The sequence below is a fragment of the Bufo gargarizans genome, chromosome 8 (assembly GCF_014858855.1).
Source record: "Bufo gargarizans isolate SCDJY-AF-19 chromosome 8, ASM1485885v1, whole genome shotgun sequence".
NCBI classification, from domain to species: Eukaryota; Metazoa; Chordata; class Amphibia; order Anura; family Bufonidae; genus Bufo; species Bufo gargarizans.
The window spans coordinates 128782405-128805092 of NC_058087.1; the positions used below are offsets into that span (position 1 = coordinate 128782405).

The following is a 22688-nucleotide window of genomic DNA, read 5'->3' on the forward strand; positions in this document are numbered from 1 at the left end:
ATGGAAGACATCCTGATGCATCCTGAAGGACGGACTTTCCATTCAGAATGCATTAGGATAATCCTGATCAATATTCTTCCGGCATAGAGCCCCGACGACGGAACTCTATGCCGGAAGAAAAGAACGCAGATGTGAAAGAGCCCTAAGGGGGATAATAAAAAGTAATAAAAATATATTTAAAAAAAAATGTATAAAAAAAGAAACATAATACATATTGCGACCTCCCAAAAAGTCAGAACTATTAAAATATTTAAAAAAAAAACTCCTTTCGATGAACGCTGTAACAGAAAAAAATTAAATAAACTCCGCCATTTTTTCACGTTGTCCCCCCCAAAAAAATAGGATTGACTGTTTGATTATGCCTTTTTTGGCGTTTTTTTTTTTTTTTGCGCGGTATTGAATGGTATCAAGTATACTTTTTTATGGTATCAAAATCGAATCAAAATTTTGGCATCGTGACAACCCTACTCTATACACATACATACACATTCACTAAGTACAGTGGTCCCTCAAGATACAGTGGCCTCAGGACACAGTTTTTAACTTACAAATGGTCTCATGGACACAACATCCCCAGGTTCACTGGTAAAACCCCTGTATGGGTTGTCTAGTAGCTCTGCTTGACGGTATAGTGTAGAACTATATGTCGTGTACTGACCAATATCTGTGCCAGGATCATCTCCTCCTTTAGATGAGGTGAGGGCGGCTATATTTTGTGTTTCTGGTCCACTGTGTGCAGTGTACAGGACTCTGAAGGAGCTCCTGGCCTCATCATAGATAGATGTTGGAATCTGTAAATCACTATTCCCAACTGTTACATGTATGGACTTAGTTTATCTGGCTTAGTTATCTGCTTGTTTTTCTTAAATCTTAAGTTTTCTCTCATCTTGGGGTAAGATTTGGGATGAAACAAATTAATCATTTTTCAGTTATGGACTCAAGTTACAATGGCTTCAACTTAATTAACCAATTAATATTGTAACTTGAGGGACCACAGTAATTCAGTTTTGTCTTTTAGACTTGCAAATTAGATAACTCAAATGTGCTAGAGGCAAGTGGGCTGCAGCTGTCGGCTTTGAAGCCAAAGAGCAGATTACCGACATGGAACCTATCTTTGCCCTGAGAGAACATTAAAAACTACTCTGTATTAATGAAGCCTGCAGAACTGACATCATTTTCTCCGAAAAGCTTCCATGTACATCACCGATACATCCACTGTCTAGTGACATCATAGACATGGGCCAGCTTTGTCTGCAGTAACATCTGCTATCCTCCCACTTGGAATGCATACATTTACTGTATACAGATAGAGGATTAGATAGAGCACTGATTAGGGCTCTGTGGAGTGGGAGTATTGTGGTCAGAGTCTCCAAAATAAGCAGCAATTATAGTGACCATCCCAGGACACTACATATATCAGGGATGGCCAACCCGAGGCTCTCCAGCTGTTGCAAAACTACAACTCCCATCATGCCCGGACAGTCTACAGCTATCAGCCAACAGCAGGGCATGGTGGGAGTTGTAGTTTTGCAACAGCTGGAGTGCCGCAGGTTGGCCATGCCTGACATATATCATCGCTTTCTGAATGTATCCAAACTAAACGTGATGTTTAAAAGGAGACATGGCTTTTGTTGTAGTCGCTTCTGTAATGTAGTGAGGACTTGACATTCAGTTATTGCAGCATCTGAGAAGAGCATTGGACTTTTGGACAGTGGCCCGAGCCACACACTGGATTGTGTAACCGCTGACAGAATGCGACATGCTGCTCCCAAATTTTACCAATTCAGCATATTCACTTTCTTTTTTGGTAGTTCATTACAATGGTCTATACACCACAAAACAGACCGAGATCTGTGAAACAAGAAGGCATTGTCCCTGTGGAATACAAGCCTTTGTCTACAGTCAAGCTGCACGATTGAGCGGGTAACAAGACATATCTCACAGTCAGTGTATTAATCATTAAATATTTTTATATAAAATCAGTCCAGATCTATTTAAACCCTGTGTATAATCTTCATTGCTGCATAATCTTAAAGGGAACATGTCATCAACTTTCTGCTGACGTCACTGAGGGCAGCATAAATTAGTGACAGAATTGCTGATGTCAGCAGTGTGTCACCCATGAGCTAAAAGTAAGTGGCTGCTGAGAACCAGCATCATAATCACTGCAGCCCCGGCCTCGAAAAGAGTCAAATCTACCTGAGAAGAGTCATCATGGTTATTCATAATCTCCTGCACTCCTGCCCATCTGCTGATAATTGGCAATTGTCTGCTAGACAGAAAGAGAGAAAACTAGGCAGAAGACTGTCAGTCATCAGCAGGTGGGCAGGAATTCATGAATAACCAGGACTCTTCTCAGGTGGCCGGGACTCTTTTCCAGGCCCAGTCTGCAATGATTGTGATGTTGGTTCTCGGCAACCACTTACTTTTAACTTATAAATGACAGACTGCTGAAATCAACTCACCTGTCTCTACGTTATGCTTCCGTTAGTGTGGGCAGCACAAAGTTGATGACAGGTTCCCTTTAAAGGCGCTGGTCAGTTTAATATTATCCTGAGCAATATGCAGGAGACCACACTACAGTACGTGCAATTTACTGATCTAGCGTTAGACGTTTTACCCTTTTGTCTTTAGTAAGCAGCACCCTTGTCAGGCAAAGCAACGTCCTCTCACTGAATGGAGCTGGCGGCTGAGGGCCTGTCATGTCACCAGACCTGTCCATCAGCAACTGCTAGCGCAAAACGAGATCATGTACACCGAGAGCAGGCTGGTGGAGGTGTCCGTCACATGTCCCCATCAGCCGCCATTTCTAGATAGAAGCTCTGTACTGTCCGAGAAGGAAGCTTAGTCTGACAAGGTGATGGCATGGTTCTGTGCCATGCTCTTACTGTATTAACAGCAATACTAGTAAATTGCATATTGTACCATTTCCCACATATTGGTTACAAAAGAGATTTTTATATTGATCAATATCAATAATCTGGTGGAGGTCCAACAGCCTGCACCACCGCCGATCAGCTGTTTGGGAGAAGCTCTGATGCCGGGACTGCACAGCTCAGTCTATGGTGTAGTGGGATAACAGCAGCTGACCTGCAGGGTGCGGGGTGCCGGACCACCGCCAATCAAATATTTTGGGCCTATCCATAGGACATTCTAGCAATATAACAAACCCCAAAAACCTCTTCAAAAGTGCTTCTGAATCTAACTTTTCTGGTTCACAGCTACGCATGTACAAAACACACTTGGTAAATACTTGCGGATTCTACAAGTGGTATCAGGTTACAGCTTGTATTTAAGGCTACACTTTACATCCTTCTTTAGGAGAAAATATACTCCAGAATGATTTAATGGCGAATGCTTACTACAACAGACATCAGGAGAGCTGATGGCTCCTCCAAGGCCTGTGCGCCATCAACCATTTTCTTGACATACTCAATCCACCTAGTAATACAGGACAAAAGCGCCAGTCTGAGGAGCACAACTTGCAGGATACAAGTAAAATGTATAATCAGAATTCACACTGGAGTAGTCAGAATGGTTTACATTGTAAGAAATTATTCCTACGTGTCAAACTACTGTATTCTTTACCCATGTCAACTGGTGTGTTTCATGCATTCACACATTGCAGTCATAGCATACTGCCCATACCAGGAAATAAGGAATCTGCAGCATATCCCTCTCTCTTTATAGCAATAGTACATGCTTATGAGAGAACCAGAGGAGACCAGCAAACACAGACTAAGAAGCTACTCTTCTACAGAAACCCAAGATTAATAAAATACACCCAATACTCACATATGTGGACTCAATTCATAAAAGTTACGATTCCTGTATTCTTCCACTTTGTCCGGTGTGTAAACAGGTAGTGACCTGTAGGGGTTTATGGATATAACCACGCTGCCTATGTAGGTCTGTAAGTAAAAAGAGATACATTATATTAAGTACAGATCAAAAAGCATAAAGTCTCCTCTCTCTCTCCACCCCCATCTAATATAGCATACAGATTTGCAAGGAAGACATTAAAGAGGACCTTTCACTACTCTACAAACTAAAAACTAACTATACCTGTGGGCAGAGCGGCGCCCAGGGGTCCCCCTGCACTTACTAGTAAGTCTGGGCGCCGCTCCGTTCGCCCGGTATAGGCTCCGGTGTCTGCGCTCCCTCTGACTGATTTCTTGTAGGAGGCGTGTCCCTTGCTGCACTGCTGGCCAATCGCAGCGCACAGCTCATAGCCTGGCTATGAGCTGTGCGCTGCGATTGGCCAGCAGTGCAGCAAGGGACACGCCTCCTACAAGAAATCAGTCAGAGGGAGCGCAGACACCGGAGCCTATACCGGGCGAACGGAGCGGCGCCCAGACTTACTAGTAAGTGCAGAGGGACCCCTGGGCGCCGCTCTGCCCACAGGTATAGTTAGTTTTTCGTTTGTAGAGTAGTGAAAGGTCCTCTTTAATGTAATTGATTGTATGCTGGATACCTGCAGTTACCACTAGAGGGAGCTTCGGAGACCTCTGCATACAGTTTTACATAGAATGTTCTAATAAGCTAAATATGCATCAAGTTCCCATGCTCCCCCCAGTGGCAGCTGTTGGTACTAAGCCTGTTATTTTTAACTGTCAATGGGACTTGGAGCTTTGTATGAGCATATTAAAGACCTAACTCCATTATGAGGATATAATTTGGAAAATAAATTGTCCCACAAATGTGAAAATAAAAACAAGCTGGTGCTAAGAGGTGGAGAGTCACTTTAATGTCTTTGTCCCTGCTCAAAAGTTCTCCATGTTCAGATTGCAAAGATCATTCTTGTCTGCTATGCTAGGCTCTGATCACATCTACATAATGGCTTGCATTATAAATGAAACCACAATCGACAGCAGTATTGCCCTATGTACCCCACTGATTTATAATGGGTTCAATGAGGTTCTACTAAAGAGTCCATTGCTTTGACTGGAAAAAAAATGCCACTGAAAATAAAAAAAATAAAAAATAAAATAGGGGCCACACAACAGATGTGAACAGAGCCTTTACAAGATCAGTCGGTGCAATTGCAATATCCAACAGCAATATTTGCTATAACACATATCCCATATAACAAATACTGTGGTTTGATATTGCCATTGCACCGACTGATCTTGTAAAGGCTCTGTTCACACCTGTAGTCACATGCGCAATACACATTCTGCAGCTAGAGGTGGTGTAAGGCCACAGAATACATGTGGATTTTCCACACTGACTCCATTGCGGGAAAAACCACAGTGTAATCTTGTAAGATTAAAGTGTAGATGCCACCATCCTTTTTTCTGTGCGGAGATTGACCTGCCGTGTGGATTTCCAAACCCGCAGTAGGTCATTAACGTTTGCAGTTTTAGCTGCAGATTTCACCTTCTTCCAATGAAGGGCGAGATCTGTGGCAAAAGTGCATCAAAGCCACTGTTAGCAAATACAGATATTGTTGCAGCAGTTCACATAACTCTGCATGGAATTTTGCGCAGCTCTTCTGTGCGTTCAGCCGCATCATGTGCAGGTGGCCTAAAGGGGTTCTCTAACATTGATGGCTATGCTCCAAATGTTTTTAGATCAGATGCCTTTTTCAGATATGTTATGGTCTATAGATAGCAAGTTCCTAGCATTCCACCTAGAGAGATGTGGCATTAGAGACAGATATTCTAGGTACAGTATGTATTTTTATTCAAAACATTGTAACATGACAGTTACATGACATGTATACGATACAATTGTAAAATAACCAGTTTTGCAGGTTTTGTAAGATGGTAGACGCAACACTGTGGAACGGCACCTATGCCTTTGTCTAGATCAGTGATGCCCAACCTACGGGCAAAGCAGTGTCATGCGGCCCGAGCAATAACAGGACTATCAGCCCGGGGCGCGCTGCGAACGGCACAGGCTTCAAAGCGATGCTGCCTGTAATCTCCCCGCCCAGCGCCGCCTCCTAGCTAATTTATTCACTGCACTTGCCTCTGTGAAATTGAAGAGAAGCGCCGTAAACTGGCAGAGGCATCAAAGTGCGCACGCACCGTATGCGCCTGTGCGAGATTACAGCGCTTCTCTTCAATTATACAGAGGCAAGTGCAGTGAATAAATTAGCTAGGAAGCAGCTCTGGATGGGGAGGAGATCTGTGGATGACACGGGGGGAGATCTAGGGAGGGGTGTGGGGATGTTTGGGTGGGAGGTCCGATAGGGCGTGGCACTTATCTAGGGGTAAGATTGGGCGGACACTGGAGCGATAGAGCGCCCTGCTGTAGGAGAAGCCAGCGGGAGATGAAAGGAGGAGGGGCCAGCTCCTAGTGGTGTCAGGCACACGGTGCAAGCATGGCGGTGGAGGATCTGACTGAAGCCTAAAGACACGTGCCCCCCTCACAGTAGTAATGCCAAGACACGTGCCCCCCCCTCACAGTAGTAAGGCCAAGACACGTGCCCCCCACTCACAGTAGTAAGGCCAAGACACGTGCCCCCCACTCACAGTAGTAAGGCCAAGACACGTGCCCCCCCTCACAGTAGTAAGGCCAAGACACGTGTCCCCCCTCACCGTAGTAAGGCCAAGACACGTGCCCCCCTCACAGTAGTAATGCCAAGACACGTGCCCCCCTCACAGTAGTAATGCCAAGACACGTGCCCCCCCCCCCTCACAGTAGTAAGGCCAAGACACGTGCCCCCCCCCCCCTCACAGTAGTAAGGCCAAGACACGTGCCCCCCCCCCCCCCCTCACAGTAGTAAGGCCAAGACACGTGCCCCCCCCCCCCCTCACAGTAGTAAGGCCAAGACACGTGTCCCCCCTCACCGTAGTAAGGCCAAGACACGTGCCCCCCTCACAGTAGTAATGCCAAGACATGTGCCCCCCTCACAGTAGTAATGCTCACACGTGCTCCCCTCACAGTAGTAATGCTCACACGTGCTCCCCTCACAGTAGTAATGCTCACACGTGCTCCCCTCACAGTAGTAATGCTCACACGTGCTCCCCTCACAGTAGTAATGCTCACACGTGCCCCCTCACAGCGTTTACATTTCTTTCTGGTAAAGCTACCTGTTCCGGCCCACAAAATTTATACCAAGTCTAGTGCGGCCCTCAGACGAAAAATGGTTGGGCACCACTGGTTTAAAGGTTTAAATGATTAAAGGGCCAGATATGCTTACCATTTATATGGATACACATTCATAGCATATTTATGGGGACCATTATGTCCCTTTCATTAAAAAACTAAAGCAAAGGAGTTAAATTCCTAGGTTTTATATGTTTTAGCATCTGCTCGCCCACAAGTTAATATCTTACTTGGCATGTTTCTGGAGTTCATTACACCGATTTACAAGTGTAAGCACTTCTGAGAGAAAACACTCATCCGCAGAAATAGATTAACCACTAACATATTCGAGTAGGTAAGCCCCACACAAGTCCAAACCCTAAGGCTGCCATAGTTTTTTGGATAAATGTGCCTCAGCACATATTAAATCTATCAGGGCCCAATAGACATTATTTGTGTGTATTATTACACATTTATATGCGCAATAACATACATTTTGTGTAATATGAGCTCATACTTCATACATAAAAAGGTAATTTTCTAATTGATTAAACAAAAATTTTTAGGTTTACTCTATAAAAACTTATACATGTGCGTTTTTGGGGTTCTCTCAAATTCCACAAATATTATAATGGTAAAGCAGATAATACAGGCTAGATGACAATAGGTGATGCACACAGCTCTGCTACTCCACCCTCCAAGCACATGCCTACAAATGCTTACTGAAGTCACTGACATTTTCAGACTTCGACGTTTATGCTCAGGCATTGACCATAGTTCAGAGCGGCAACATAGCAGCCCCATTTTTATGTAAAAAAGGTAAAATCATGTCTGCCCATAGGCTACACAGACAGCAGATTCCGTTTTATTTTTCTGAGAATGACTCAGAAGCACCACATAGGACGTTATAGATGTGGACAAAGCACTTGGGGTGAGGTACGACTGGTATTAGCTGCTGTATCATGCCTGTGTCACGCTGCTGCTAAATGTTCCTACCCATCCACTTTCTATACACTTCTATGGGATGATGTAATCTTAGTCATCCGTGAACAGGCAGCTTGTCTTGATTTTAACAAGATGTATCACAAATTTCACAGCGCTTGTTAGTTTAGGAAAGGTGGGGGAGAAAACAGCTGATAAATATATATAATGGATATGCTTATTACAAAAGGTTCTTATATTCACCTGTACTATTGATTTATGCAAAGTTTATGAAAAGTACAGTGACCATTTATAAGAATGAATGTTATACTATTTCCCATGCAAAACGACAGATCCCACACTAAAACATCTAACTTACTATATATATATATATATATATATATATATATATATATATATATATATATATATATATATATATCTATATCCCTAAAAAAAAAAATATATATATTATTATTATCAACAATTATTATTAATATACGACTTATCACGTTGCTTGTCCATCATGGCCGATGTACTGAAACTCAATATCAGCAGGTTTTGCTTTGCAAATGAGAACATTATCTGGCTTGGTCTGAACCCGGACATGCTCCTATGCGGATATCAGGGGGCTGACTGGGTGAAAACAGGGCTATGTCCAGGTTCAGCTGTGAACCCAGACAACCACATTAATTTATGTACAGGTGCATCCACAAAACAGTAAGGGTACTGCTGTCCGCAAATTGAGGCGCTATATAGAGAATGCCTATTCTTGTCCACGATTGCAGACAAAAATAGTACATGCGCTATATTTTTTTGCAGGGCCGCAAAACAAAAAAAAAGGATGCGGACAGCACAAGGTGTGCTGTCTACGTCATTTGCGGCCCCTTTGAAACCAATGGGTCTGCACCTGTTCCGCAAAATTGCAGAACAGTTGCAGACCCATTCGTACGGCCATGGGAATGAACCTTTAAACTGCATATTGTAAAGATTATGGCTAATCCTGGAACTAAAACTTGTCATCTACTGGCTTACAGGGGTTATATCTGTTTTAGTAACTGCTCGTATTCCCCATAAAAGAAATAAGAAAATAAATCTGTTGTACTGTTCCTCTATTACTCCTTATAGAACTTTAGGAATACATTTGATACTTGATGTTACCATTGCATTTGTCAAAGCAATGTATCCTTATGCAGTCTTCATACTATCAGCACTGATTAGACAGCGTCAGGCTGTGTAGGAATATTTCTGCAACAGGTAACACCCGTTGTCAATTTATTCACAGATTGCTAGGAAAAATAACGGGTGCACAGATCTTTAAAGGGGTTATCCAGTATATTATATTGATGACTAGAGATGAGCGAATTTCATATTTTGAAATTAGTTCAGGCCTCTTTTGGTGGTAAAAGCAGAATTGCGTTATGGATTCCGTTACCAAGGACCATAACGCAGTTCTATGACTGAATGCATAACGGAATGCCTTTAGAGGCAGTTATTCATTCCATCATAATAGAAGTCTATGGGCTGCAAGAGAGATCCGTCCTGTTTCCGTTATGCGGGGGAGTCCTCTTCTGCAAAAAACGGAAACAGGATGGATCCGTTAAGCTGGCCATAGACTTCCATTATGGCGGAATGAATAACCGAATGCCTCTAATTCAGTCATAGAATTGCGTTATGGTCCGTGGTAACGGAATCCATAACGCAATTCTGCTTTTTCCACCAAACAAGTGTGAACGAATTTCATAACATGAAATTCGCTCATCTCTATTGATGACCTACCCTCAGGAGAGGTTCAAAATCAGATCAGTGGGGAGCTAATCCCCACCACCTCTTAGGCCACGTTCATCGGTCACATAGCCCCTTTGGGGCTGAGCTGCAATGCTAAGTATAGTTGCTGTACTATGTATGGCGCTGTGCTTGTAAATCTGCTGAGAGCCAGCTGTGCTCTGCACTCAAGTGGCTGAAACTTTCCCAGGGGGAAAACTAATGGTCAGGGAGTACAGTAACCTTCCCCCCTCTTTCCCTAGTCAGTCACAGAAGCACTCCCTTCTGGAGAGACAAAAAATAAACAGCCCCCTCCCCTTCCCCAGCTGGGAGCCACAGCAGCAGCAGCCCCCTCCCCTTCCCCAGCTGGTAGCCACAGCAGCAGCAGCCCCCTCCCCTTCCCCAGCTGGTAGCCACAGCAGCAGCAGCCCCCACCCCTTCCGCAGCAGGTAGCCCCAGCAGCAGCAGCCCCCTCCCCTTCCCCAGCTGGTAGCCCCAGCAGCAGCAGCCCCCTCCCCTTCCCCAGCTGGTAGTCACAGCAGCAGCAGCCCCCTCCCCTTCCCCAGCTGGTAGTCACAGCAGCAGCAGCCCCCTCCCCTTCCCCAGCTGGTAGTCACAGCAGCAGCAGCCCCCTCCCCTTCCCCAGCTGGTAGTCACAGCAGCAGCAGCCCCCTCCCCTTCCCCAGCTGGTAGCCCCAGCAATACCACTGTAGCACCTAAAGGCAACCCTCTCACCATGGCCGCAGCTATAAGCTGCTGCTCCGCTATCCTCAGCCCTGAATTGAATGGGAGGTAGAAAGAACACGATCCACGCCAACATTCTGCTAGAAAAGCGGTAGTGTCAACCGGCCCAAAGTTAGTAATAACTTTAAAAAAAAAAAAAATCTCCTGATGTCCCTTTCCAGATGGTTGCAGCCAGGTCATTAAACCTTTTAATAAAATAAAGGAGTATTTCAGATGTTAAATGTTATGCCCTATCCACAGGATAATAAAAACATTAATGTACTTACATAAATTTCACTGTGATCAAAACGCTTTTTTAGGTTATTGATAAAGGATTCTTCATCAAGTGGTTCTAAAAGAACCATGTCCCCCACACCAATCATGTTGTCCAGCAGTGACGTCTTACCCTCCATTTTGGCCATGGTGCCCTGAAACAAACAAAAAATAAATAAATACAAATTACACACACTTAAACAGTTTGACTTCATGTTATTGTGGCTACATTCAAATGGTCAAAGTGAACAGACATTGGTGAGTTATTTTGATTTTTTCTGTAAGTTGACAGATGTGACAGTGGAGTTCTGCTGCATTTAGCTTAGTGCCCCCCCCCCCTTCAATAATAGCTGTTTTGCCAAAAATAGATATCATAAAATCACTGACAAACGCTGCCTTCCATCTACCATCAAGATTTGTAGATAGATATACACACACTAAAATAATTATATAGATAGATATAAAATTTTAATTTTTTTTTTTTACACACACACACACAGTACAGACCTAAAGTTTGGACACACCTTCTCATTCAAAGAGTTGTCTTTATTTTCATGACTATGAAAATTGTAGATTCACACTGAAGGCATCAAAACTATGAATTAACACATGTGGAATTATATACATAACAAAAAAGTGTGAAACAACTGAAACTATGTCATATTCTAGGTTCTTCAAAGTAGCCACCTTTTGCTTTGATTACTGCTTTGCACACTCTTGATGAGCTTCAAGAGGTAGTCACCTGAAATGGTCTTCCAACAGTCTTGAAGGAGTTCCCAGAGATGCTTAGCACTTGTTGGCCCTTTGGCCTTCACTCTGCGGTCCAGCTCATCCCAAACCATCTCGATTGGGTTCAGGTCCGGTGACTGTGGAGGCCAGGTCATCTGGCACAGCACCCCATCACTCTCCTTCATGGTCAACTAGCCCTTACACAGCCTGGAGGTGTGTTTGGGGTTATTGTCCTTTTGAAAAATAAATGACTGTCCAACTAAACGCAAACCGGAACCGCATGCCGCTACAAGATGCTGTGGTAGCCATGCTGGTTCAGTATGCCTTCAATTTTGAATAAATCCCCAACAGTGTCACCAGCAAAGCACCCCCACACCATCACACCTCCTCCCCTATGCTTCACGGTGGGAACCAGGCATGTAGAGTCCATCCGTTCACCTTTTCTGCGTCGCACAAAGACACGGTGGTTGGAACCAAAGATCTCAAATTTGGACTCATCAGACCAAAGCACAGTTTTCCACTGGTCTAATGTCCATTCCTTGTGTTCTTTAGCCCAAACAAGTCTCTTCTGCTTGTTGCCTGTCCTTAGCAGTGGTTTCCTAGCAGATATTCTACCATGAAGGCCTGATTCACACAGTCTCCTCTTAACAGTTGTTCTAGAGATGTGTCTGCTGCTAGAACTCTGTGTGGCATTGACCTGGTCTCTAATCTGAGCTATTGTTAACCAACGATTTCTGAGGCTGGTGACTCGGATGAACTTATCCTCCGCAGCAGAGGTGACTCTTGGTCTTCCTTTCCTGGGGCAGTCCGCATGTGAGCCAGTTTCTTTGTAGTGCTTTATGGTTTTGTGACTGCACTTGGGGACACTTTTCAGATGATGGCCACTCGTTTTTCTTTACTTAGAATTTGTATTATGGAAAGAGAAAAGCAGCTAACAGTCTATTCAGTAGGACCATCAGCTGTGTTATCCACCTGACTTCTCCACAACGCAACTGATGGCCCCAACCCCATTTATAAGGCAAGAAATCACACTCATTAAACCTGACAGGGCACACCTGTGAAGTGAAAACCATTTCAGGTGACTACCTCTTGAAGCTCATCAAGAGAATGCAAAGAGTGTTCAAAGCAGTAATCAAAGCAAAAGGTGGCTACTTTGAAGAACCTAGAATATAACATATTTTCAGTTGTTTCACACTTTTTTGTTATGTATATTATTCCACATGTGTTAATTCATAGTTTTGATGCCTTTAATGTGAATCTACAATTTTCAGTCATGAAAATAAAGAAAACTCTTTGAATGAGAAGTTATGTCCAAACTTTTGGTCTGTACTGTGTAATATATTTATTATTATTATTTTTTTTAACTACTGCACGTCTTTTGAATTCTTAAGAAAACAATCTTGTTATAAAAAATAAAATGCATGGATGGGTTGTAAAAAATACAGGTCTATAATTAGAGGGTCTCTGGCTTATGCAAATAAAAAGGTATTCACTATATAAAAAGTTTTATTAATTCTTGAATGTTTTGAGGTCTCTGCTTAAAGTCATTAACCCATTCCCTCATTTGTACATGATTTCTGGCAATGGAGGCAAATTATCATCATGTAGAAAAAAGAAAGGCAGACATTGTTCACATTTGCATGTCTTGGTCAGTATTTGTAAAGCAGAACTAGGAGCAGGTCCAAAACCTGGAAGTCATAACATTTTCTATTATTCGTTTTATTCTAGGTTTGTTACATTCTTCGTTTTGGCTTACAAATTCTGCTCTAAATACATATAGTGTGAAAGTGATCTCAATGTACAGTAGACGAGCACAGGAGTAGTGCTGCACCATCAGCCTGTGACTGTTCATAAGACCGTGACGTGTTTTGCGGTCCGCAAATTGCGGATCTGCAAAACATGGATGCCGCCTGTGTGCCTTCTGCAATTTGCAGAACGGACAGCCGTTGAAGTGAATGGGTCCAGATCCGAGCCGCAACAAATGCGGCATGGATGCGGTACCACACCACAGTCGCGTGAATGAGCCCTAATGCTGAAAATCAGAAATACCAGTGATCCTGACTCCAATAGACAAAATGACATCTAAGGAGCGGCAATCATCTACCTCAGACTATATATTATATACCCACCATGATTTCAAACGATAACGGTTACTCTGCAAAACTGACCTTCAGGTCACTCACCTAACACTGAGCAAAAAGACAAAAAAAGGCCAATGACCCTCAGGTCAGGGGGCTAAATCGTGCGGGCTCTTCCAGTAACAAGATTAATAAGTGCAGTACCTGCATTTTAACAATCTGATGCACTGCCATGTTATACTCCTTTCATGCCGCATCTTACATTTTACTTTGTAAAGGACGCAGTAGAACATTACAGTTTAGTCGGTTTTAATACTGTACTTTTTATAACATATATAAACTGTTTAATGCTGACAAATACACTACTTATATCTTATTAACTTGACTATAAGCTGAACTTAACATTTTTTAAAGACTTTACAAGATATAATTAACCCACTGATTCATACCATGGCTTCATCGGGTTTAAACCAAAAAACAAGAATGATGAAGGTTTATGAAAAGTGACAAATACCCTGTTCCTAGAGTTGAAGGGAACCTCCGTTTAGGACATTCCCCAGTTAGGGTCCATTTACACATCCGTGGGTGTTTTGCGGATCCGCAAAACACGGAAACCGGCAATGTGTGTTGCGCATTTTGCGGACCGTACATTGCCGGCACTAATAGAATATACCTATTCTTATCCGCTATTGCGGACAAGAATAGGAAATGTTCTATTTTTTTCGGGATCAGAATTGCGGTTCCCATAGAGATTAACAGGTCCACAATTCCGTTGCGCAAAATGCGAAGCGGAATTGTGGATGTGTGAATGGACCCTTAATGTGTCACTGAGCTTCCCAAAAACTTTTGATATGCTATAGTGACATACCAAAGGTTTTGATCGGCTGGGGCCCGAGTGTTCAAATCCGCAATCACTAGTATGTGTGCTCTCTTCTCTCACTGCAGGAGACGGGCTCAATAGAAAGTCTAGTCTCAACTCAGTCTCATGCAGAGAGGACTGAGTGATCTAGGGGAGCGCTTCTTTCTCCTCATTCTAGAGATCAGTGGGGTCTCGACACTTAGACTCACCAATCAAAACCTTTGAGATGCCTTTTAGACACATAAAAAAAGATTTTGGAAAGCTCAGTGAGAGAGTCTTTAAAAACTCCAAAAAAAAGAACTACTATATAAAAACTTTTCTTACCGTTCATGTTGACGAGTATACGGATTGTCTGCAGCTACCAGAAAGCAGTGAATTGTGACCGATGATACATGACATTTACAAAGAAGCTCAGAGGTTAGTTCTGAAACGTATTTGCATAGTTGCTCAACTTTTGTGTAGATTTGCCCACCTTTGAACAGCATTTATTTATTTATTTTACTTAAAAAGAGTCTGTTCACCCAGGGTTAAAAGATGAGGGTGTATGGTTTTCAGGGCCAGCAGCAGGGGTGGATTTTAATAAGGGCAATGTGCTAGGGGTAAGTCTTGTCCATCGGTATGGAATTTTTATTTTCTTCTTTTAATAGGGCCTTTATTAAGTTTTAAAGAGTACAACACTTCTGATAATCAGTCGATCCCTATTTTGAATTACCGATATTAAAATCGGCAGATATTAAGGATTTTGCACATCTAACCTTGCCAATAATGCGTATAAAGCAAATGCTAGTGAGCGTTTATGGAAGCGCTCACTAGTATGCATTGGGTGCTGTCAGGTGACAGTGCAACGCGGGCTGCAGAACACAGGGGAGCGAGACGCCGGACCCGGAGATGAAGAGGAGCCGTGGCACAGAAGAGGTGACTTTTTTTTTTTTTTTTTTATTCATCTGAGGTCTGATAGGGGTTAAATAAAGTGAGTAGGGGGGGGGGGGGGGGGAGGAATGATGTGGAAATTGGCATTTGGCACTAGAGTATTATAAATTTACCAACCATTTACATGCGACAATAAACCAAGCATCATAACAGCATGCTGATCATTTCTTCGTTATTGTTGTTTGGGACCCCTGCCCCTGGACACGTGCAGCACCATGCTAACTTCCTGCAGTGCCGTTCAGGGATTATTGAAACTATTTCTTTATGTGGATCGCCCTAGGACATCTGTGTTATATGTATTGCCAAAAATACATCAATCTTACTGCCCCTCCGGGTCGTACGATTGTCTCGGGGGTGGGGTCGTTGTGCTCACAAATAGCGATATTTCTCGATAGCGATATACATAGGATACCACACATTTTCTCAACTTAATAGGGGGCATCTCTCTTCCTGAACATATTATCCATGCGTCTTTTGACGTAAGTTTGTACATCTCGATTTACCACACTAGAGGCATTGAAGCAGTCAGGAATTGTCCAATTACCACCACATATTCACCAGAATGTTAGAAATTTTTGATTTGACAATTCTCACCTGTAACTATTTTTTGTTTGTACAAGAGGCATTATTGTGGGGGAAAAAAATATAAATAAATTCTCAGCTGTTATTTACATTTGCGCAAAAAGTGTCCAGTCCACAATTATTCATACCTTCTCAAATCAATAGAAAAGCCTTTATTGGCTATCTCAGCAATCAAACGCTTCCTATAATTGCAGACCAGCTTTTTGCACCTGTGTGAAGTTGGCACCCCATGTTCTTAATTTTTAAAAAGAAATACACCATTCGTTTGTGCTGCGTTTGTACTGGTTTGTCCTGCAAAAATGAATGTTTGCGTCGGATTGGTTTCCGAGATATTGCGCGCTGGATTTGCTGAAACCCCGCTCACTTTCCACCCCATGTTTTTTACCCTGACCCTAGACCCCCCAGGTGTGCTGCAGCTTGCCCCCCCCCCTCCCCCCACAACTTTTTTTTTGGGGGGGGGGGGGGGGCGCAAGCATTTATATAATTTTTTTTCTTCTGCATACGCTGACTGTGGCCGGCACTCTTAGTGTCCGGCCACAGTTAGCGCATCACACACACACCCCACCGGTGATCAACTTCCGGCGGTTAGATATTTTTTTTTTTTCACATTTTTGGCCTTTTTTTATTTATTTATTTTTTGTCCGTTAGGTTTAGGGTAAGTTCGCAAACACCCGTGCCCCCACACACACGCACACCAAATAAAGTTTATCATGCACACACACACACACTCCTCTATGGCCCGCTGGATGTTCTTGGCCAAGGAGGCATACACCCAGCTTGCCTCAGAGTCCAAGAGCCCCAGTGAGGACGAGGACTATACTTTTGTCATCTGCGTCCTCCTCATCATCTAGCGATGATGATGAGAACCCAAGGCGGCGGAGATGCCGGCAGGCGGAGAAAGGGGACCGCCATGCTAGGGACCCTGTGGCCCACCCTAGTACGAGCAGCTCTGGGGCTCGTACTAGTTTTCTGGCCCACCAGTTAAGTCCACCGGAGCCTCCTACCAGTGCCCAGAGCGTTTTGAGCCCGCGATTCCTGATTTTGCAGGCCAACCAGGAATCCAGATTTCCACAGTGGGCTTCACTGAATACGACTACTTTAGTCTTTTTTTCAGTGACCACTTTGTGAATCTGATGGTGGAGCAGACGAACCCGTACGCCCAACAGTTTATTTCTCAACACCCGGGCTCCTTTTTGGCTAGGGCCGCTGGCTGGACTCCGGTCAGTGAAGCCAAGATGAGGACATTTTGGGGCCTTGTGCTGCACATGGGCCTAGCCAAGAAACCTAGTGTCAGGCATTACTGGAGTGGGGACATCCTCTACCAGACCCCACTTTACAGTACGGCCATGAGGCCTATGTACCTGGAAGGGAGGTTGTGGTTGACGATTCTCTTATTGGTTTCAAGAGGAGACTCATTTTCCGCCAGTATGTTCCCTCTAAGCGGGGGAGGTATGGCGTGAAGCTGTACAAACTTTGTGAGTACCTCCGGGTACACTTTCAAGTTTTGTGTGTACGAGGGGCGAGATTCCCGTATTCGACCCCCAGAATGTCCCCCCACTCTGGGTGTTAGCGGGAAACTTGTGTGGAATCTTATGCACCCACTGCTAAATAAGGGTTACCACCTGTATGTGGATAACTTTTATACTACTAGTATCCCCTTGTTCCAGTCCCTCGCCGCCAGATCCACGTCCACTTGTGGAACCATGTGGAAAAATCAACGCAGTCTCCCTACCCACCCCCTCCAGGTACCTATCCCCAGGGGTGCGACCCGTGCCCGGTAGGGGGCTCCGGTGGACTTAACTGGTGGGCCGGAAAACTAGTACGAGCCCCAGAGCGGCTCGTACTAGTGTGGGCTACAGGGTTCCTAGCATGGTGGTCCCCTTGCTCTGCCTGGCGGCGTCTCTGCCGCCTTGGGGGCTTATCGCTAGATTATGGACGCGGATGACAAAAGGAGAGTGGGGTCATCCTCGTCCTCACTGGGGCTCTCGGACTCTGAGGCAAGCTGGGCATATGCCTCCTCAGCCGAGAACATCCGGCGGGCCATAGGGGAGTGTGTGTGTGTGTGTGTGTGTGTGTGTGTGTGTGTGTGTGTGTGTGTGTGCGCGCGCGCATTATGAACTTTATTTGGTGTGCGCGTGTGTGGGCATGGGTGTTCGCGAACTTACCCTAAACCTAATAGAGGAAAAGAAAAAAAAAAGAAGGACAATAAAATGTGAAACATTTTCTTTATTTTTATTCAAACTCTCTGATCAACTGTCCGAAGTTGATAAGTGGTGGGGTGTGTGTTGCGCCAACAGTGGCCGGACGCTAAGAGTGCCGGCCACAGTCAGCGTACGAAAATAAATAAATGCTTACCCCCTCAAAAAAAGTTGGGGGGGGGGGGGGGGCAAGGGTCAGGGTTAAAAACATGGGGTGGAAAGTGGGCAGGGGTTTCAGCAAATCAAGCGCGCAATATCTCGGAAACCAAAGCGGCGCAAACCAGCACAAACGAATGGTGTATTTCTTTGACATTTAAGAACATGGGGTGGAAAGTGGGCGGGGCTTCATAAAAATCTAACGCGCAATATCTCAGGAGCAGAACCAGCACAAACGTTCAACGTTCTTTTTAAAATCTAAGAACATGGGGTGCCAACTTCACAAAGGTGATTTTTGCATGTCTCCACAGGTATTTTTGCCCATTCATCTTTAGCAATGAGCTCCAAATCTTTCAGGTTGGAGGGTCTTCTTGCCATCAACCTGATCTTTAGCTCCCTCCACAGATTCTCAATTGGATTCAAGTCTGGAATGACTGGGCCACTCCAAAACGTTAATGTTGTTGTCTGCTAACCATTTCTAAACCACTTTTGCTGTGTGTTTTGGGTCATTGTCATGCTGAAATATCCACTGGTTCCCAAGGCCAAGTTTCTCTGCAGACTGCCTGATGTGGTCATTGAGAATCCTCATGTATTGCTCTTTTTTCATGGTGCCGTTTACTGTGATTAGGTTCCCTGGTCCATTGGCTGAAAAACACCCCAAAGAATTAAGTTCCCACCACCATGTTTGACAGTGGGGATGGTGTTCTTTGGGTTAAAGGCTTCTCCTTTTTTACACCAAATAAAGGAAACATCATTGTGACCAAATAATTCAATTGTTGTTTCATCTGACCATAACACAGAAGACCAGAAGTCGTCTTCTTTTTCCAGATGAGCTTTTGCAAAGGCCAAGCGAGCTTTTGTGTGCCTTATCTGAAGAAGTGACATCCTCCTTGGTCTGCATCTGTGGAACCCAGCAGTGTGCAGTGTCTGTTGGACTGTCTGCCTTGAGACATAGCCACCAGCAGAGCCCAGATTCATCAGGAAGGCCTTGGTGGTGATCCTTGGATTCTTTTTCACCTCTCTAACTATCCTCCTGGCCAGCACAGGTGTCACTTTTGGCTTCCGACCACATCCTCTGACATTTTCCACAGTACAGAACATCTTGTATTTTTTTTGCTCAAATGTAAATAATAGCTGAGACATGTTTTTTTTCCCCACAATAATGCCTCTTGTACATAGTCTTATTATCTTTTGGGAGACACCCATGTCATTGCCCATCAAAAAATTACTTGCTGGTTGAATAAAAGTAAGGCTACTTTCACACTAGCGTTCGGGTTTCCGTTCGTGAGCTCCGTTTGAAGGGGCTCACGAGCGGACCCGAACGCAGCCGTCCAGCCCTGATGCAGTCTGAATGGAGGCGGATCCGCTCAGACTGCATCAGTCTGGTGGCGTTCAGCCTCCGCTCCGCTCGCCTCCGCACGGACAGGCGGACAGCTGAACGCTGCTTGCAGCGTTCGGGTGTCCGCCTGGCCGTGCGGAGGCGTGCGGATCCGTGCGGATCCGTCCAGACTTTCAATGTAAGTCAATGGGGACGGATCCGTTTGAAGATGCCACAATGTGGCTCAATCTTCAAGCGGATCCGTCCCCCATTGACTTTACATTGAAAGTCTGGACGGATCCGTACTAGGCTATTTTCACACTTAGCTTTTATATGCTAAAATAATGCAGACGGATCCGTACTGAACGGAGCCTCCGTCTGCATTATTATGATCGGATCCGTTCAGAACGGATCCGATCGAACGCTAGCCGAACGCTAGTGTGAAAGTAGCCTAACTAAGTCAAAATTTGCCAGGGGTATGAATAATTATGGGCAGCACTGTATGTGAGCCACCACTTCAGACATGTAGTGGGGTGGTGGTGATACATAGATTATATCTTCCTCTTATGGACAGGGACTCAATTAGGATTAGAGGATTTTGGAACTTTTCTCAATAATATAGACCCTGATGTTAAATTCACACTGGTCTCTTCGGACCAAGAGATCCAGTGAAGATCCAGCTGGTGAAGGACTGAACACTGATTTGTATGTGAAAACAACGGATAAGAACATATGTCTTCAGATGATTGCTATCAAACCTAAGCAAATGTTGAAATCTTTGCCTTTTACCCAGATGATCAGGGTAAAAAGGGATTGTGAAAAATGAAGCCGTTTTGGAGAAGAGATTATCCACCATGGAATCAAAATTTGTCAAAAGGGGTTACCCTAAGAGACTAGTGGGATTAAATCTCCAAAAGAGTTAGTTCTCCATCTAGGGAATCCCTTTTAAGAGGTGAGAAAACTAAAAACAAAATATAAAAATCTGATGTTAACCACACTCCTTTTATCTTGCATTATACATCAATGAGTACTAGTGATGAGCGGCAGGGGTCATGTCCGAATTAGTGATATTTCATGAATATTTTGTAGAATATTCACTTATTCGAATATTCAACTTTTTTTTGGGCTTGAAAATCTGCAAGGTAATGATCGCATAATATGCGAATATTACGCAATCAATACAGGCGTGGGTCAAAACCGAATATATACATCATCCATGTGCAAGGGGCGCTCTGGCGTCATTCTGGAGTGCCCGGGGAGCCGCACAGGCGGTAAGCAAACTGCTCCCACCGCTCCCCACTACTACTATGGAAACCAGGACTTTAATAGCATCCTGGCTGCCATAGTAACACTGAAAGCATTTTGAAGACTGATCACTCTTCAAATGCTTTCAGCAACGGAAGTGCACGCCGGATCCTAACAACGCAAGTGTGAAAGAGGCCTTAAACGTAATATTTTGGTGGATAATAATAATAATAATAATAATAATAATAATAATAATAATAATAATACCACCACCTTAGGGGCTAGTACCTGGGATCTTTTCATCCCTTGTCCCAGGGCTGGGCGATATTGCCTAAAATCTTTATCATGATATAATTTGAAGCATGTGCGACGTAATGCTATATCACAATATATTTTCTTCTGTATGTATAAAAATTACATGGCCATCATTATCCATGTCCCCCAGCCAGCTCCGTGGTCATCTATCGCGATATGGCGATATAGCTAAAAAAAAATCTATATAGTTGCCGGAATTTATGGTGATACGGGGGTTGGGGGGCACACTGCGCTACCAAATGAAGATAAGTAACCTACCAATGCAGATGCCGCACCTAAGGGGTTAACTGTCACGGATCACAGCGCCCTGTAATAGAGGTCGGGTGCTGGCTGTGCGATTATGCTGCTAGCACCCGCCCTCATTGAGTGGCGCAGTGGCCACAGCCCCCCCCCCCCTCTCTCTTCTTATTGGCAGCAGGGGAACAGGGGGAGGGAGAGACTCCTCCGCCCCTGTGCTGCTGAGGAGAACATTGCCATGTTCTCCGATATTAGGCTGTGAAGTAGGTAAATGTCAAATCTCGGTATTGAATCGATACCGGTACAAAAGTATCAATTGGGTATCGATAATGCGATACCCACTACAACCCTACTTCTAATCAGGCGATCTGCCTGTGCAAAGGTTCACCTCTGCACTTCTTGCAGTCATTCCAGTTCATCATTGTTCTCTCCATTTAAACATTTGCAACAGGGTCGGATAGGCATGCTGTCAGTCAATCTGTGTATGGCAGTGTACATGTGGTGAATAGGTGTACGAGGGCGTCCATGCCTTAATCCACCCCTGGCCAATCTCACAGGCAGTCCAGTGGACACGTTAACAAGCAACAGGAGAAGGAGAGACGCGCAATTCTCCTCCCTCTCCTCTGCACTGCGGGGCTAAGTATTAAGCTAGTTGGTGGAGCAGCAAAGAGTGGAAAATGCTGCTTTACACCCTCTGCCCGCCCGCCTCTGTGCGCTGCCGCCACCACATCCTGCCCCTGGCTAGGACTTAAATAAGGCCAGCAACCAGTCAGCCTGAAGAGTCAGAGTAGAAACTCCCTTAATAAGCTGACTACGTACAGTAGCTGGGACACAGGAAACACAACAGTATCACATTCCGAAATTGCTAGCGGAAATTTTAATGGCCTTTAGGGCTTTCTGCAATGATCAGAAAGTATGTGAACCTCTGTATGCAGTGGTGTTTTATAAAACAGTCATCTTGTGTCCTTACCCAACTAGGATTTGTGCCTTTGTGACCAGGATAAAGTGACACTTTTTTAAAATAAATTTTTACCAAGATGGTTTGTGTGTATGTACCAGTGTTCATGAGTGTACAATATATAAAAAATAATACAAGTGCATCATAAACTATTAGGCTAGGTTTTTAAAGGGGTTCTCTTGAATTTTGTAAAAACTGTTCTTCTAACCTATGGAAGATTAGATTAATACTTGCCCATCCCTCGCTCCGCTCCCCGTTCTTCTGCCCTGGTTCCGACTGAATGAGAGCGCTTCTTTTCCGGTACAGCTGCATCTACTACTTTTTATAAAAAGCCTAAAGAACCCTTTTTATTACTGCATACAGTGGA

At 44.2% G+C, this 22688-nt stretch overlaps 1 protein-coding gene across 4 annotated transcripts in view; it reads right to left on the reverse strand.

Annotated features, from left to right (window-relative positions):
- Nucleotides 1–22688, reverse strand: part of MYO1B (myosin IB) — a 222487-nt gene that overhangs the window by 167787 nt on the left and 32012 nt on the right. For 3 of the 4 annotated variants that reach the window (XM_044302812.1, XM_044302811.1, XM_044302809.1), the window contains exons 2-3: nucleotides 10731–10871; nucleotides 3796–3911 (exon numbers count right to left, since the gene is read on the reverse strand). In XM_044302812.1, the coding sequence (XP_044158747.1) occupies nucleotides 3796–3911; nucleotides 10731–10865 (251 nt within the window). In that variant the 5' untranslated portion in view covers nucleotides 10866–10871. Of the gene's footprint in view, nucleotides 1–3795; nucleotides 3912–10730; nucleotides 10872–14706; nucleotides 14835–22688 lie in introns of those variants that run through there. The other variant, XM_044302810.1, reaches the window with a different exon arrangement.